General features: G+C 39.3%; 1 protein-coding gene across 1 annotated transcript in view; it reads left to right on the plus strand.

The window, feature by feature from the left end:
* The window catches only part of BLTP1 (bridge-like lipid transfer protein family member 1), a 210,527-nt gene that overhangs the window by 15,850 nt on the left and 178,882 nt on the right, over window positions 1–15,795 (plus strand). Inside the window, 3 exon segments of the mRNA XM_078148243.1 lie at window positions 8,891–9,010; window positions 11,354–11,470; window positions 13,628–13,706. Coding sequence (XP_078004369.1) covers window positions 8,899–9,010; window positions 11,354–11,470; window positions 13,628–13,706 — 308 coding nt within the window. The 5' untranslated portion in view covers window positions 8,891–8,898.

Raw genomic sequence — 15,795 nt, forward strand, 5'->3', positions numbered from 1 at the left:
TCAATTTAATATAATCAAAATTATATATTTATTCTTCTGTAATTGCCTCTTTCCCTTATTTAGTTAAGAATTCTTCCTCTGTATTGTATTATTACTATATTATAATATTTTGGGAATGTAAATAGTAACTGTTCCTCTTTTGGCCAGCAGCTCTGAGGGTCTTCCCCTCCCAGTTTGATTTTTTTTTTAATTAAAGGGGCCGTCCCTTGACTCACTTCTTAAAGAGGCCTGTTCACAGAATGGGTATTGCCTCACTCAAAGTGAGAACCTGAAAAGACCTTAGCTTAAAAGGGCCAAGGTCTCCCATTGCACCCTGAGCCATCTCCCGTCGTGTTGGTGGATGGACCCAGATGGCTCTGGAGGAAAAACTGAGGCTGGTGACCTTACACAGCCCTCCCTCCCTCAAAGTCAATTGCAAGTCATGTCATCATCTCCCTGATGTCATGGTCCTTTTTGAGAACAAAGGGCAAAACACACACACACACACACACACACACGCACACACACACACACACACACACACACACGACTTTCTCTGCCCATCAGTGTGAAGGTCATTTGGTCTTCTTCACTTTGGTATGATCATCAGATATCACACCACATTATCAATTTTGAATTTATTGTGAAATACATTGTTACAGGTTAATTTAAGCCTAATTTCTTCCAGGCTGCTTTCTGATTTTCTCAGTAGTTTGTATCACATAGAGAATTTTTTCTTAGGTAATTTATGTTTTGGAGTTTATCGAACACTGAGGTACTGAGTTCATTTATTTTTTTTCTTGTCTTCACTGTTTCATTGATCTTATTTCCTAGTTTTTCATGATTGCTGCTTTATAATGTAGTTTGAAGTCTGGAAGTACTATTTTGCCTTCCTTCCTACCTTATTTTTAAATTATTTTCCTTGATAATCTAGATCTTTTGTTCCTTGAAATGGCTCCTGTTAGCATTTGGTCTAGGGTTGTAAAGTATCCTTTGGACGTTTGATTGCTAAAGTATTAAATCTACGAATTAACTTTAGTAGTATTGACATTTTTTTTAATTGGCAAGGCCCACTGATAAGCACTGATATATCTCTAGCTATTTAAGTTAGTCAACAACAAGCATTTATTAAATGGCTACTGTGTGCCTGGCCCCGTGCTAAAAACTGGGAATACAAAAAAAGGCAAAAAGTAATTTCTCTTTTTAGAGCTCAGAGTCTAAGGGGAGGGACAGAATTCAGACAGCTACATACAAATACACACAAATATAAAATACACACAACACACAATGAATTGGACGTAGTCAGCTGAGGTAATTTATGAGAATTTAGGGGGAGTTGGGAAAGGCTTCTTGTAGAATGTCTGATTTAGGTGAGACCAGATCATGGTGTGGGGAGCACGGTAGAAGAAAACTGGAAAAGTGGGAAGGGGACAGGTTATGAAGGACTTTGAATGCTGAACAGAGGATTTTATGTTTTATCTTGGGGGTGAGAGAAAGACACTGGAGTTCAGTGAATAGAGCAGCCTGGTCAGACTGTGTTAGCAGGCTGCCGTTGTCCAGGCACAAGAGACAGTGTCAGGATACCAGAATAGCAGGAAGAAGTACAGCCCAGCGCCTTCAACATAGTCCTCCACAGAGATCTAGAAAATATGCCCGACCAACTCTTGATTGGGAGCTCCAAGAAAACAAAGTCATAGTTAATTTTCTAGCCCATCTCAGTCAGCATAGGGAGAAAGAGAGGTCTGCAGATCCACAGGGGATGGGGTCCAGTCAGGAGAACGGTGTGCCAACCACCAGACACTACGATGCCCAGGGACTGAAAAAGTACTGCATTGAGCATTGGGGGAAGCCCCAGGACCGTGAGGCAGGAAGAGATCCTGGGGGTCCCTGAACTAAGGCTAGGATGCAGCAGAGGTTGCCATCTGGCAGCTGTGTTACTCACTACCACGTTCTAGATTACAGATTCAGAGCACACCAAGGAGGGGGTCTGTGCCTAGGCAGGGCAGAGAGCAGTGGTCACAATTGTAGGTCTGTGTACTGAAGAACAGGTTAAAAAGCAGACAGCACCTGTGTGGCTCTGATCCTAGAGCAGAGCAACAGCTCGGTTCTAGCCTTCAGTAGAACCAGGGCAGGAATCCCATACCAAAGTAGAGCTTGCAGTTTGGTGCTCTGAATCTACCGAGCTTCCCAGATGACCAGTGGTGGCTGAGTCCAGCAACAGTTGACTGAAACATCCAACCAAAGACAAAATGACAGAGGTCTTTTTCAGACCAAACCTGGGTTAGGAACTTCAGGAGCACAGACAAGGAGGGCAGGCAGCAGGCTTTGTCTAGATCATACAACTTTGGGAACTCTGAAAGCTTACAGATCCCCCAACCTGAGCTGATCCTGAGATCCTGGAATAACACAAAACTCAGTACCCTAAGAAAGCATCAGTGGGACCGAAGCAGAAAGAAGCTCCGCCCAGGCATTCTCCCAGAAGTTCACAGAGTCCAGCCCTGACTTAAAGTCCAGATTCAAGAAGTAGGCTGGAAGAATGAACAAACAAACAAAAAGAGTCCCATTGTAAAGAGCTATCATGGCAACTGGAGATACAGAGAAGGGTAAGAAACAAAACAAAACAAACAAAAACAGCTCCTTACACAAACCCTGAAGAAGAGAATGATTTCAAAACATGTATAAGCAAGGCCATAAATAAAAATGCAGTTTGGGCCCAGCCCCAACCAGAATTCCCAGAAGAGCTAAAGCAAGAGTTAAAAAAATGCTAAAATGAGAGTTTAAAAACCAAATAAGAGTAGCAGAAGAAAAATGGGAAAAGAAATGAGAGCCATGAAAGATAGCCATGGAAAGAGATCTAACAGCTTGAAACAAAAGATACGAGATCTTACTCAGGAAGATAACTCTCTGAAATAGAATTGAGCAAATAGAAGCTAATGACTCCGTGAGACACCAAAATTTTAAGTCAATTTAGAAAGTCAAAAGATTGAAAACAGAAGAAAATGTGAAATATTGCATAGCAAAAACAACTGACCTGGAAACCAGGAAGGAAAGAAAGATAATTTGAGAATCATTAGACAACCTGAGACCTTGGGACTAACAAAAGAGCTTAGGCATCATATTTCAAGAAATTATGAGAGAGAACTGGCCAGAGGGCAAAGTGGAAATGGAAAGAATCTGCCAGTAACCTCCTGAAAAATTCCTAAATGAAAATTCCCAGTAATAGGATAGCCCAAATTCAGAGCTCCCTAATGCTGTAGCCTGAACTCAGAGCTCTCAGGCCAAAGCAAATATACTACAAGCACCCCAGTACTAAGGAGCTGCAGTCAGGATCACACAAGATTTAGCAGTGGAGAGCTTGAAATATGCTCCTACAAAAGGCAGAAAGATCTAGGTTCACATCCAAGGTGATTTGTCCAACCAAACAGTACTCATGATGAAACATGGTGCCCAACTCCAGAGAGAAAGGTGATGGATTCACAGTGCAGATTGAAATATGTACTTTTTTTTGATGTGGCTAATGTGGGATTTTTTTTTTTGCTTGACTATACATATTTGTAATATAAATCTTATTTTCTCAATGAATGGAAGAGGTGGGAAAGAAAATTTGTACTGGGAAATAACAAGATTTCATTTTAAAAAGTAAGAAGTGGAATTGCATTTTAAAAAATAGCCCAGACTTGAAGTGATGAGGCCCTGCCACCAGATGGTGGCAGTGTCTGAGGACAGAAGGGTGCTATGGATGTGAGAGTTGTTTTCAAGGGTAGAATGACAGGATTTACCAACTGATTGGATGTGGGAGGCGAAAGAGATTGATAAGATGACGCCTAGCTTGTGAGCTGGGAGGAGGATAGTGCCCTGGCACACAGTAGGAAAGTTGGAAGGAAGAATGTTTTTTGGGGAAAGTCAATTTGGGACATGTTGAGTTTAAGATGTCGGTTGGGCATTTAGTTAAAGATATCACAAAACTAGAGATTAAGAGAGAGGTTAGGGCTGGATGGGTAGATCTGAGAATCATCTGCATAGAGCTGATAATCAGTTCCATAGCTTCTAATGAGATCTCCAAGCAGAAGGGCCAGTCTGCTTTGTCATAGCCTTGATGCTTCAGACTGCAACATCAAAGTTCTGTCCTTTGTAAGCATTTGAAAGTCCACTAGCAATGAACCAGCTCACTCAGACTTGGAATCACCCACAGGTACAGGCCTGGAACAGAGTGAGAAAAAGAACAGTCTTCTGGCTTGAATTGAGCAAATAGCTGCAGGCAAAGGGGCTGTCCCCACGAAGAGACTGCTGTCTTCAAAGCAGATTTTTTTTTTAAGGCAATTGGGGTTAAGTGACTTGCCTAGGGTTACACAGTTAGTAAGTGGTGTCTGGTCTGAGACTGAATTTGAACTCAGGTCCTCCTGACTCCAGGGCTGGTGCTGTATCCACTGCGCCACCTAGCTGCCTTCCTTCAGAGCATATGTTAACAGTCTCTCCCCGGGAGGTAAAAACAAAAAAGCCCAGGTGGTAGTCATTGCACATCCCATAGACCCCACTGAGCAGGTGGTCTTCCTACCTGCCTTCTGCTGAAAAACGAAGGTTCCTTATGGTATTGTTAAAGACAAAGCCAGACTTGTTCACTTAGTTCATACAAAGATCTGCTTAAGCTTGTCTTTATGCAGGTTACGCCGAAGACAAGGGAGCCAGGCTAAGCTAGTGGAAGCCAACAGAACCAATTCTAATGACAGATATGATGAAATACATCGTCTCTGGGATGGCAGCATCTTGTGTCCAACATCAGTGGCTTTTCTTGTCAAGCTGGAAAAGGCAAAAGCTAAGGAACTTGCAGCCAAACTGGGTTAAATATATATGGGCAGAAGAAAAGGCCGAAGAAGGGATAGGGATACCTGTGATTATCGGTTGTGCCCTAATGAAGAAGATTCTGTAAAGGAGACTGAGGAGTGGGCTGAACCAGCAGAGAGCAGTGTCCTGAAAACCTAGAGAGAAGAAAGTATCAAAAACAGTGGTGGGCTATAGAGAGGTCAAGGATGATGAGGACTGAGAAAAGGGGATGTGATGATTGAGGGGTCACTTAAGTTGTTCTTCATTTCTTTAAGGGGCATTGTGTTTTTGTTTTTTGTTGTTTTTTTAAAAATTTTATTAATTTATTTTGATTTATCAACGATCACTTCCATATGCTTTTGAGTTTAAAATTTTTCTCCCCCTTCCCACCACCCTCCCCAAGACGGTGCACAATCTGATATAGGTTATACATTTACATTCCTATTAGACATATTTTCACATTAGTGATGTTGTAAATAAGAATTAGAACCAATAGGAGGAACCACCAGAAAAAAGAAACAAAACTCAACAGAAGAGAAAAAAATAGCAGTTCAACTTTCATTGTTCTTTCTTTGGATGTGGATAGCATTTTCCATCACGAGGCCTTTGGAGATGTCTTAGATCCTTGTTATTGCTGGGAAGGGTTAAGTTTATCAGTATTAGTCATCGAACAACGTGCCTGTTATTGTGTACAACATTCTCTTGGTTCTGCTCACTTCACTCAGCATCAGACCATACAAGTCTTTCCAGGTTTTTCTGAAGTCAGCCTGTTCATTTCTTATAGCACAATGGTATTCCATTACATTCATATACCACAACTTGCTCAGCCATTCCCCAATTGATGGGCATCCTCTCAATTTCCAATTATTTGCCACCACAAAAAGAGCTGCTATAAATATTTTTGTGCATGTGGGTCCTTTTCCCATATTTATGATGTCTTTGGGATATAGCCCTAGAAGTGCTATTGCTGGGTCAAAGGGTATGCACATTTTTATAGTCCTTCGGGCATAGTTCCAAATTGTTCTCCACAATGTTTGAATCATTTCACAACTCTACCAGTGATGCATTAGTGTTCCAATTTTCCCACGTCTTCTCCAACATTTAGCATTTTCCTGTTTTATCATGTTGGCCAATGTGATAGATGTGATGTGGTACCTCAGAGTTGTTTTGATTTGAATTTCTCTAATCAATAACAATTTAGAGCATTTTTTCATATGACTATAGATGGCTTTAATTTCTTCACCTGAGAATTGCCTGTTCATATTTAAGGAGCATTTTGTAATTAAATCTTTATGAGTATTGGGTGCGTATTATGAATTGACTTCTAGATAACTTTATGAATTTTTAGTAATTTTCAATGAAAATTTTCTTTCTAGTATTGCCTCTTGGATTTTGTTATTATTACTTAGCCACGATGTTGTTTTCTGGGTATATTTTGTAGCCTATACCTTTAGTGAAGCTATTCATTGTTTCAGTTATTTTACTTTTTGATTCCTTAGAATTTTCTAGTTAAATCATCTTGTCATGAATAAATAGGAATAATTTAAACTTCTCTTTACCTTTTACCTTTCGTTTCTTTTCCTTATCTTATTGCTAGCATTTCTAGAACTATGTAGAAAAATTGTCAGAGGAAAAATTATACACCTAAAGTATAATCAACCTAAGAGCAGAGAGGATTAACAAGCTGAAAATGTATTTTAAAAATTAGAAAGCCAACAGATAAATGCAAAATAGATGTAAAAGGCCATCTTGAAGACAGAGGAGAGATAGATAAATTGAAAACCAAAAAGACCAGAAAATTTATAAACAAACCTTAGCTGGTTCTTTGGAAAAGACTGACAAAATTGATAAACCTTTATATCTAATTTGGTTAAAAAGAAGAGATCAGAAAATTTACAAAATAAACAAGGTGAACTCGCAGCAAAATTTGAAGAAATAAAAAGAATCATCAAAACACCTTCTATACAATTGGATGCCAACAAAACTTGGAACAGGAAAGAAATTGAAGTTTACCTTCAAAAATATACAGTATTCCACCTAAGAGAATACCAAATTGAGATCTTAATCTAAACTCAATAAAGGAAGTAAAACTAACTGCAGAGGAATCACCCAAGGGTGGGGAGGGAGAACTGGGCCAGATGTGTTTACAAGAGAATTTTATCAAACTTTTAAAGAACAACTAACACCTGCAATATACAAATTGCAAGAAATTGAGAAGGTGCTCATATGAGATCTAGTCTTGAGGAAGCTAGGGAAGGGTAAAGCAATGAATGAGAACTTTAGGCCAAAATCATTCATGAGTAATGATTCAAAAATTTTAAATAAAATCTTGGCAAAAGAAAACTAATTAATTTTTTTAAAAAATGATTTATTAAGACCAAGTTGGATTTATACCAGTGATGCAAGGGTGTTTTATTTTGAGAAAATAACCAACCTAATTAATCATGTTACAAACAACATCCCAAACTAGATAATTATCTAAGTAAATGCAGAAAAAGCCTTTGACAAAATACAACAGTCATTGATGCTAAAAACCCAATAAAGTGTAGGAACTTTATACAACACTGTGCTAGGAGCTGGAGAGGTACGAGATTTAATTAAGATGGCATACTTGCCCTGATAGGACTTATATTATACTAATTACATAAGGTCCCACCAAAGATCGCACAATATTACATGATAACTACACTAGAGAATTATAAAATAAAAGTGGTCGGGGGGGGGGAAATGCCATTACTTAGGGGGTTTGGAATGGGAATATGGCCAGGCTTGCTGGAGGAGGTACCATCAGAATTGGCCTTAAAGGAAGGGTGGGAATTCAGCAAATAAAGGAAGGATAGGGAGTGGGAGAACATTTTAGGCATGACAAACATTGGAAGCCCAAGTATAATAGGATGAAAGCCTGTTTGGATGGCAGGGAGTTAATCATTTTAGTTAGAGGTTAGAGTATGTGAAGTGTGTGGAGTGTATGAAGGAGAGTAGTAAAAGATAAGACTAGAATAATAGTGGGGAAGTATCAGATTACGCAGGGCGTGGGATGCCAGGCAGAGGAGCTGTGAATTAAGGATTAGCTGTTAATAAGCTATTACCATTATGATTATTCATAACATTCATATTTATGCAGAGCTTTATGAAGTGCCATCATTAGACCATCACAACTGCACTGTCAGGTAGATAGTGTAGTTGTTATTATTTCTATTTTATAGGTTAAGGATGTTCTAAGGCTCAGAGACATACAGTAACTTGTCCAGGGTCACAGGCCTAGCATCTGACGGAGCCAAGACTCCACCCAGAATTCAGACACCAAGGCCAGTGTCTTCTCCACCACACTAACGTCCCTCTCAAAGATACTGAAAATAAGAATTTTTAATTCTGTGTCTTGATCTGCCACTAGTTCACCTAGCTCATCCATGTCAAGTCACATGGCTGCTTTTTGCCTCAAATTACATCAGAATAGCATTTTGCCCAAAGATCTCAAAGCACCCTTCAAATCTCCCCCCAATAATCTTTTCTGTTTGGCAACTGTTCTTCTGGACTTAATTTAGTTAGGTTTTTTTTTAACTAACTAACAAAACTGGGTGATTTGTTTTATTAACTACTTGGGTTTACCTAGCATAGTGCTTTATACATAGTAGCCTTAATAACTTAATGAATGTTTGTTGAATTGCTTTTAGTAGGATTAAAAACACTTAGCTATATTAAGCATTCTATGACACTTTGTTAATGCTGTTGGTCCTGTTGTTGTCTGACTTGTTATCCTGCTTTGTGGCTTTGTAAGAGACTGGTCTTAATGACTAAACAGAATGTTTTGTGGAAGCTGACACATTGTTTGCCTGAGGCTGTATTTAAACTAAGACTGTGTTTGTGGGTTTAGCAGTAGCAATACTATCTATATAGACAGTCCAGTTTCTTTTCTTTCATTTATACTCTTTCTTCTTTTTCATATTCACTCTATATTTGATATTCATTATGAAAAACAAAATGTGATCAAATACAGTTTAGCCTGTTTGATCATTTTCTCCTTATACGCCTTCATTGACAGTTTTAGTCGTGGTGTGTTACTAAATTTTAAAACTTTGAAATCCTTTAGCCCTATAGATGCTGATTCTCATAATGGATCAAAGGAAAAATGATAGCTTTGTCCCAAGTATCACTCAGTTGGAAGATTTTCTGACAGAACATAACTCCAATGTGGTGTGGCTTCTTGTTGGTAAGTGAAACTGATTCTATCTTACCATGTTTCAGGTGCATTGTTAAATGCAAGAAACACATATACTAAGATGTTATAATTTTTTCTTAGCTATATCATTGCTTGAAGAAATGTATTTTAATTCTTCTTTTGATTCTGCCTCTACTGAGAAGACTGACTGACTCCAGGAGTGCTTACGAATTGTTCTGAGAGAGGGGGTAGAAAAGATGCTGCCGGGTGCTATCTTATTCTTCACACTCAGCCATGAAAGTATGTTAATAGTACCAGAAAGTAACACAAATTTTGGTTTGCAGTCAGCACTTAAATCCGCAAGTACAATTTATGGAAGACCATTTAGTAGTTCTTCATGATTGTTTATTTAGAGCAAGAAATAAAGAATATGGCTAATATCTGATTCTGTGACTGTTTTGGTTTGGGAAAAATTCAAATCAGATATGTATTTGGGACTGAAAACATTAAAATAAAACCTTCCAGATTAGTAAATATAGTCGCTGACATCTAAATAGTATTTTCCCTGACTCAGTCAAAAATTGATACTTATGTAGATGCAGTTATGTGCTTACCTATAGTGATGTAAAATATACTATTCACTGTCTCTGATGTTAATGGGGAGGTTAAGGCAATTAGATAATATTTATGTACAACATATAGATGTATATAGTTAAGTATGACACCTCAAGTTATCATAGTTACCAGTATATCCATCCTAATATCCCATCTTGAGTCTGCAAAAATATAATCTTAGGCAATGCAGTGTCATAGGAGCCATAAATGTTATTCACGTAATAGCATTTAATAGACTGATAGTCAGATCAGCATCACCATCGCTGCCGTGAAGGACGTGAGAGTCTACCACCCACTGGCTCTAATCATAATCCCTGTGACTCATTTGCTGACTGTCTTAAGCCAGAGCTCGATTCCCTGGCCACTTCCCTATCCCTCATACTTCAGTCAGTCAATCAGTAAACATTTATTAAGCACCTACTATGTGCCAGGCACTGTGGGTATAGATACAAATAAAAACAAAGATATCCATCCCTTCCCCTCAGGGAGCTTGCAGTCTAATGGAGTAAAGACAGTACAAAAAAGGAAGCTTAAGAAGTGGGGTGGGGGCAAGGAAGAGGCATGATAAAGACTTCCAAAGATGTCCAAAATCCATGTGGCTAGTGGCAAATGGGGAGAAAAACTGCGGAGCCCCCTCTTTAAATGGAAGCCCTCCAGGCAGAGGTGCAGAGGGGACTGAGGACATGTGAGGGTCAGACTGAGTCAGTCTTGCAGGATAATGAGATTTTCCTGGGGAAGGATGGGTTGATAGAAAGGTCAGAGGTTCACAAGCAGCATGCCTAGTGGGAAATGGGGAGAAAAATCCTGGTTAGTCAATCAGTAAATATTTAAAAAGCTGAAGATGCAAAAAATGGCAAAAAAAAAATGGTCCTGCCCTCAAGGAGCTCATAATCTGATAATGTGAAGAATAATCGTCATCATCACCATAATAATAATGTGAAATTTTACATTACATTTTACATTAAAATTTTAAAAACCAGTCTTAGATTGTGAGCCATACAAAACAAGTGGCAGGAAGGTCTGGCCCACATGTCATCGTTTGCTGACCGTTGGCCTACATGGCTGCTGAAGTCCCTCTCCAGTTGTAAAATCCTGTGATTTTGTGTTTCAAGACGTCATAAATATGAGTATTTCTGAGCTGTATTTTCATTGAAGAAGTAGTCACATTAGAACCTCACTTTCACTATCTTGTTCCATGACATTTCATTAAAAGTAGGTTATTAGCTAATTAATGACAAAACTTTGAGTACAAGGCAACCTATATTTAATATAGGTAACTTTTTAATTAGGCTGAAGTTGCTCTTATTTCTGTCTTGGTGGTGGTATAGCCTGTTGATTAACTATCACCCGAAGTTTCTTCCTTTTTCTTGTTTAATGGTGGCAGCCTCATTGGGAATTGTAATTGACCCTGGGATGTAGACGTGTGGCTGCATGGAGGTGGACAGAGTCGTTTCTACTGGGCAAGAAAAGTGCAAGTGAGGCTCAGAGAGAAGATAGTGCACAGGGCTGCTCCGAAGGATCTGCTCTCAGCCTTTTGCTTTTCCTGACTAATCTTTGAAGGAAAGGGAAAGAAAAATAGACAAGGCAGAATCACCATGTGGTTCAAAAGTCCCATTTGTTAAATTACGTGCAAAAGATGACTACAGCAAAAATAAATTGAATTGCCATTCTTTTAGATGGTTTGAATTTCTTCCTTTTATTAACTCCTTAACTGCCATGTACAGTTGAAAGTAATGTAAACAAAAATGCATGAAAATCTTGTGCGTTTTTTCTTAACAGCTACAATTTTGTCCTGTGGATGGATTATATATCTCACTTATTATAATTCCCGGAATGTTGGACTTATTTTAACACTAGTTCTTAACAGATGGTACAAGAATGGCTACATCCACATTGGTAAGTTCTCCTTGATTTGTTGTCTGCCTCTGTGACTCTGGGCAGGCTCCTTCACTTCTCACGGTCCCCCTTTCCTCATCTGTAAAATGGACGGGTTGGCTTTGACGACCCTTCTCACTTACAATCTCTGATTCCTCGAGCTATTCCTCCTGCTCCTCCCCCAGCTCAAAGTATATAAAACCATACTTCTTCACATTTGTTTTGAAATTTTACCATTTCATAATGGTCAGACTGCTTTACTGGAGTTGTTCCTACACAGCCTGTTTCTTATTGGTGGTTGTCTCAGTCAGTCACTGGAGTAGAATCACGTGTCATTCACCCCTCCTCTCGTTATTGTGGTTTGTTGTTCTTGAGAGAGTGATAGGGAACAGGCAGTGGGACTGCTGGATGGTGGCAGGCCAAGACGTGAGGAAGTGTCATCTAGGAGGAGACATCAGGCTGACTGTGTGTTTTTAAATTGACAGGCTGTCTGGAAAGTTGTGGAAGTGGGGTCCAAGTAGGTCTTCAGGACATAAGGATTGAAAGTTTGCGCTCTGGGTGCTGATGAGAAAAGAAAAGGTGCTCAGTCTGTGGCTGATACAACTAAATAAGTCCAAATTATGGATTAGAACAGAGACACCAGCAGAGAAGACAGATCCCCTGTAGAGAATCAGCACTTTGTGCTGATTTTTGCAACCTCTTAGAGCTGTTTTCTTGGAAATTTCTATCTTTCATACTTTGGAAAAACCTTTTTTTTTAAAAATTGCTCTTCTAGATCTAGAAATGAAAATGGCCGTGATCAAGTCAACTTTTTTTTATTTTTAAAAATACTTTCAATTCATACATTTTATTATAGATTTTCCATTTTAATGGCAACTTGAGAAAAATTAAACCTCTCTGTACTATATATTCACAGTGTAGTAAAAGTTGTTTAAAACCAGTCTTTAAAGTTTTTATGGGGGGTGGGGTTAACATCTCTACTTTTTTCCTAGTAAAGACTGAGCCCCGAATCTTGGGTCATGTTTTCTTTTCGGCGTAACTCAAAGTCCTAATCTGGTGCCTCCTTTTGGTGATGAAGTGATGCCCCCACTCAGAGGCCAGGCCCGTGGAGCTCAGGTTCTCAGCAGCTGCTGCCAAGCTTGAGAGGGTTCTCGTGTGGGCCTCTCCATGGCCTGTTTACTTGTCCTTTCAGAGTTAGCTTGGGTAGGAAAGACTGCTCAGTGGGTTGGTTGCCATCAGATGAAAGTTCCTCTCCCAGACAATGCATTGTAGAAGGGTTGAGATCTTTGGTGGTCTGAGTACTTACACCAAAGAAATTGTAGATTGGTGAGGCATGAAAGTATGTACCTGTTAGTGAGGGTCTCTGTCTTAAGGAAAAATAATTTAGAAGTATATTCTAAGTCCTACACTGCTGACTCATTAAGCCTCAATAAAGTTTTACTAATTCTGAGTTTGAAATAATTCTAGTCTCAACTGTAATATCCAATGCATCATTTGGAGAGAAAATAAAGGCGATCATGGCTGTGAGCAGGAGATGGCTGGAGTGGAAGTGATAAGAAGCAGCCCGAGGGGACACATCCTTAAGATCACTTTGGAAATAGACATTTAGTGTACAGTATCCTAGTGTATTTGGGAAGGGCGGTGTTACTTAGATGGTAAGAGAGCACAAAGGAACATTGGGAATCGTCTTGTCCGACCCTGCATTTTATAGATGTAGAAGCTGAGACTCCTGGAGGCGACGTGACATACGTGCCCCTAATCACACATCTAGTTAATGGGAGAGCAGGGATGGGGCCTGCCTGGGGCTAATGTGTCCCACTTTGGTGTGATTTCCTCTTCCATTCCACTTAAGCAAGTTTGGTTTTAAGGGATTTTTGTGAAAGGACATTCTTACCTAGCTTGAATTCTAATTTTTATACATGCTTGAGAAGTAATGAATTTGGATTTCTTTGAAAATATGAAATAATTTTATCTTTACAGTAATTCAGACTTGCATTTCCATTTACTCTGAATTAGTGGTATTTTTACTGTTTTAAAACTTCAGTAGAATAGGAAAGAAGATGAACTAACATGGAAATTTAAGAATTTATTTTTAAAGTCTTTAATGTCTTTTTGGGGGGGACTCATAGTAAAGCTTTATCCAAAAGATGACTTTTTTGGCCCTTTTTCTTCTGACAGGTTCATTTTCTTTCTCTGTCCTTTCTGGAAAAGTGATGGTCCGAGAAATCTATTACATCACGGAGGATCTGTCTGTCAGGTGAGAACCTTTCTTATGAGGCCAAAAAAAAAAGTTTGTAGCTTGTGCAAGTGAATGATGACTTGACGTAAGTTCCTAGCTGATCCATCTGTGCCTCGTTCCATTGTAGTATTAATAATGATCTCTGGTCAGACTAACTGATTTGCACCATCACATTCTTGACCAATTCTCTGAGACTTAAGTGTCTTGATCATTCGTTCTTTAGTAAGTAGAGCTCTGGCCTGTAGGGTTATCAACTAAAGGCAATTTAATGTAAAAAGTAAACTGTTATTGATAGATCTCTGAAAATCACATTTAATACATGCTTGGAGAATCTTCCTTCTTTTGAAGCTTAGACTCACAGCATCCCACTTGCAGAAAGTGTTGTGAGGAACCTCCGAGGTCACTTAGTCCCAGCCATACCTGGACAAGAATGCTCTATAAGTTACCTAAACCATTCCCCTTAGCTTCCCAAAGGAGCCTGCTCTGCTCTGACCAGCTCTGAGGGTTAGACAGTACCATGTCGTCTTCTTTTCTCCACTAACTTTCAAAAGATGGACGTTTGGTTAGCAATCACATTGACCTCCTGCGGAATTCCCATTCTGTTAAAAAAAACAAAAAAACAATAAAAACTCTTCTTTGTATTAGACTTCTTATTATCCTCCTTCCATTTTCTTGTAATCACAGAACCTGTTGCTCCCTAGCTGACACTGCACTCCAGGCCATGGTTTTTTTTTTGTTTTAATTTTTTAAAATTTATTTTAATTTATCAACAATTACTTCCATAAGCTTTTGAGTTTTAAAGTTTTCTTCCTCTCCTTTCCCCCCTCCTTCCTCAAGACAGTGTGCAATTTGCTATAAATTATACGTATACATTCCTATTAAACATTTTCACATTAGTTATGTTGTAAGGAAGAATTAGAAGCAATGGGAGGAACTACCAGAAAGAGGAAAGAAAACAAAACAGAAGAAAAAAAAAGAGCAAATAGTCTGCTTCGATGTGCATTCGAACTCCATAGTTCGTTCTTTGGACGTGGATACCGTTTTCCATCATGAACCTTTGGAGATGTCTTAGATCCTCACATTGTTGAGAAAGACTAAGTCTGTCAATGTTAGTCATCGAACAACGTGCCTGTTATTGTGTACAACATTCTCTTGGTTCTGCTCACTTCACTCAGCATCAGACCATACAAGTCTTTCCAGGTTTTTCTGAAGTCTGCCTGTTCATCATTTCTTATAGCACAATAGTATTCCATTACATTCGTATACCACAACTTGTTCAGCCATTCCCCCATTGATGGGCATCCCCTCAATTTCTAATTCTTGGCCACCACAAAAAGAGCTGCTATAAATATTTTTGTACAAGTGGGTCCTTTTCCCATTTGTATGATCTCTCTGAGATATAGCCCTAGAAGTGCTATTGCTGGGTCAAAACGTATGCACATTTTAATAGCCCTTTGGGCATAGTTGCAAATTGCTCTCCAGAATGGTTGGATCATTTCACAACTCCACCAACAATGCATTAGTGTTCCAGTTTTCCCACATCTCCAACATTTATCGTTTTCCTGTTTTGTCATGTTAGCCAATCTGATAGGGGTGATATGGTACCTCAGAGTTGTTTTGATTTGCATTTCTCTAATCAGTAGTGATTTAGAGCATTTTTCATATGACTGTAGATGGCTTTCAATCTGAGACCTGCCTGTTCACATCCCTTGACCATTTATCAATTGGGGAATGACTTGTATCCTTATAAATTTGACTTAATTCTCTATATATTTTAGAGATGAGGCCAGGCCACGTTTTAAAGGCGGGCACCTTCCTCCATCCCCTTGAACCGAGGGGCCAAGAGGAGGAGTGAGTGAGCTGCTGGGGCCTCTCCCTACCACTGTGTTCCAGCAACCTTGGCTCTTTTGAGGGTCACTGGTCTTATCTGTCTTAGCCTGCAAAGGCAGCTGCTTAAAAAGCAGAGACCAATGTGAGGTAGAGAGACCTGCAGGTCTATGGGGAGATGGAAAAGAATCAGGCAACAAGTGTTTACTCAGCACCTCCTTTTTCCCAGACACTGGAGATTAGAAGCAGTGAGTTGTCCCTACCTGCCAAGTGCTTACAT

Source organism: Phascolarctos cinereus, unplaced genomic scaffold (assembly GCF_003287225.1).
Source record: "Phascolarctos cinereus isolate Bilbo 61053 unplaced genomic scaffold, phaCin_HiC Scaffold_9;HRSCAF=440, whole genome shotgun sequence".
NCBI lineage: Eukaryota > Metazoa > Chordata > Mammalia > Diprotodontia > Phascolarctidae > Phascolarctos > Phascolarctos cinereus.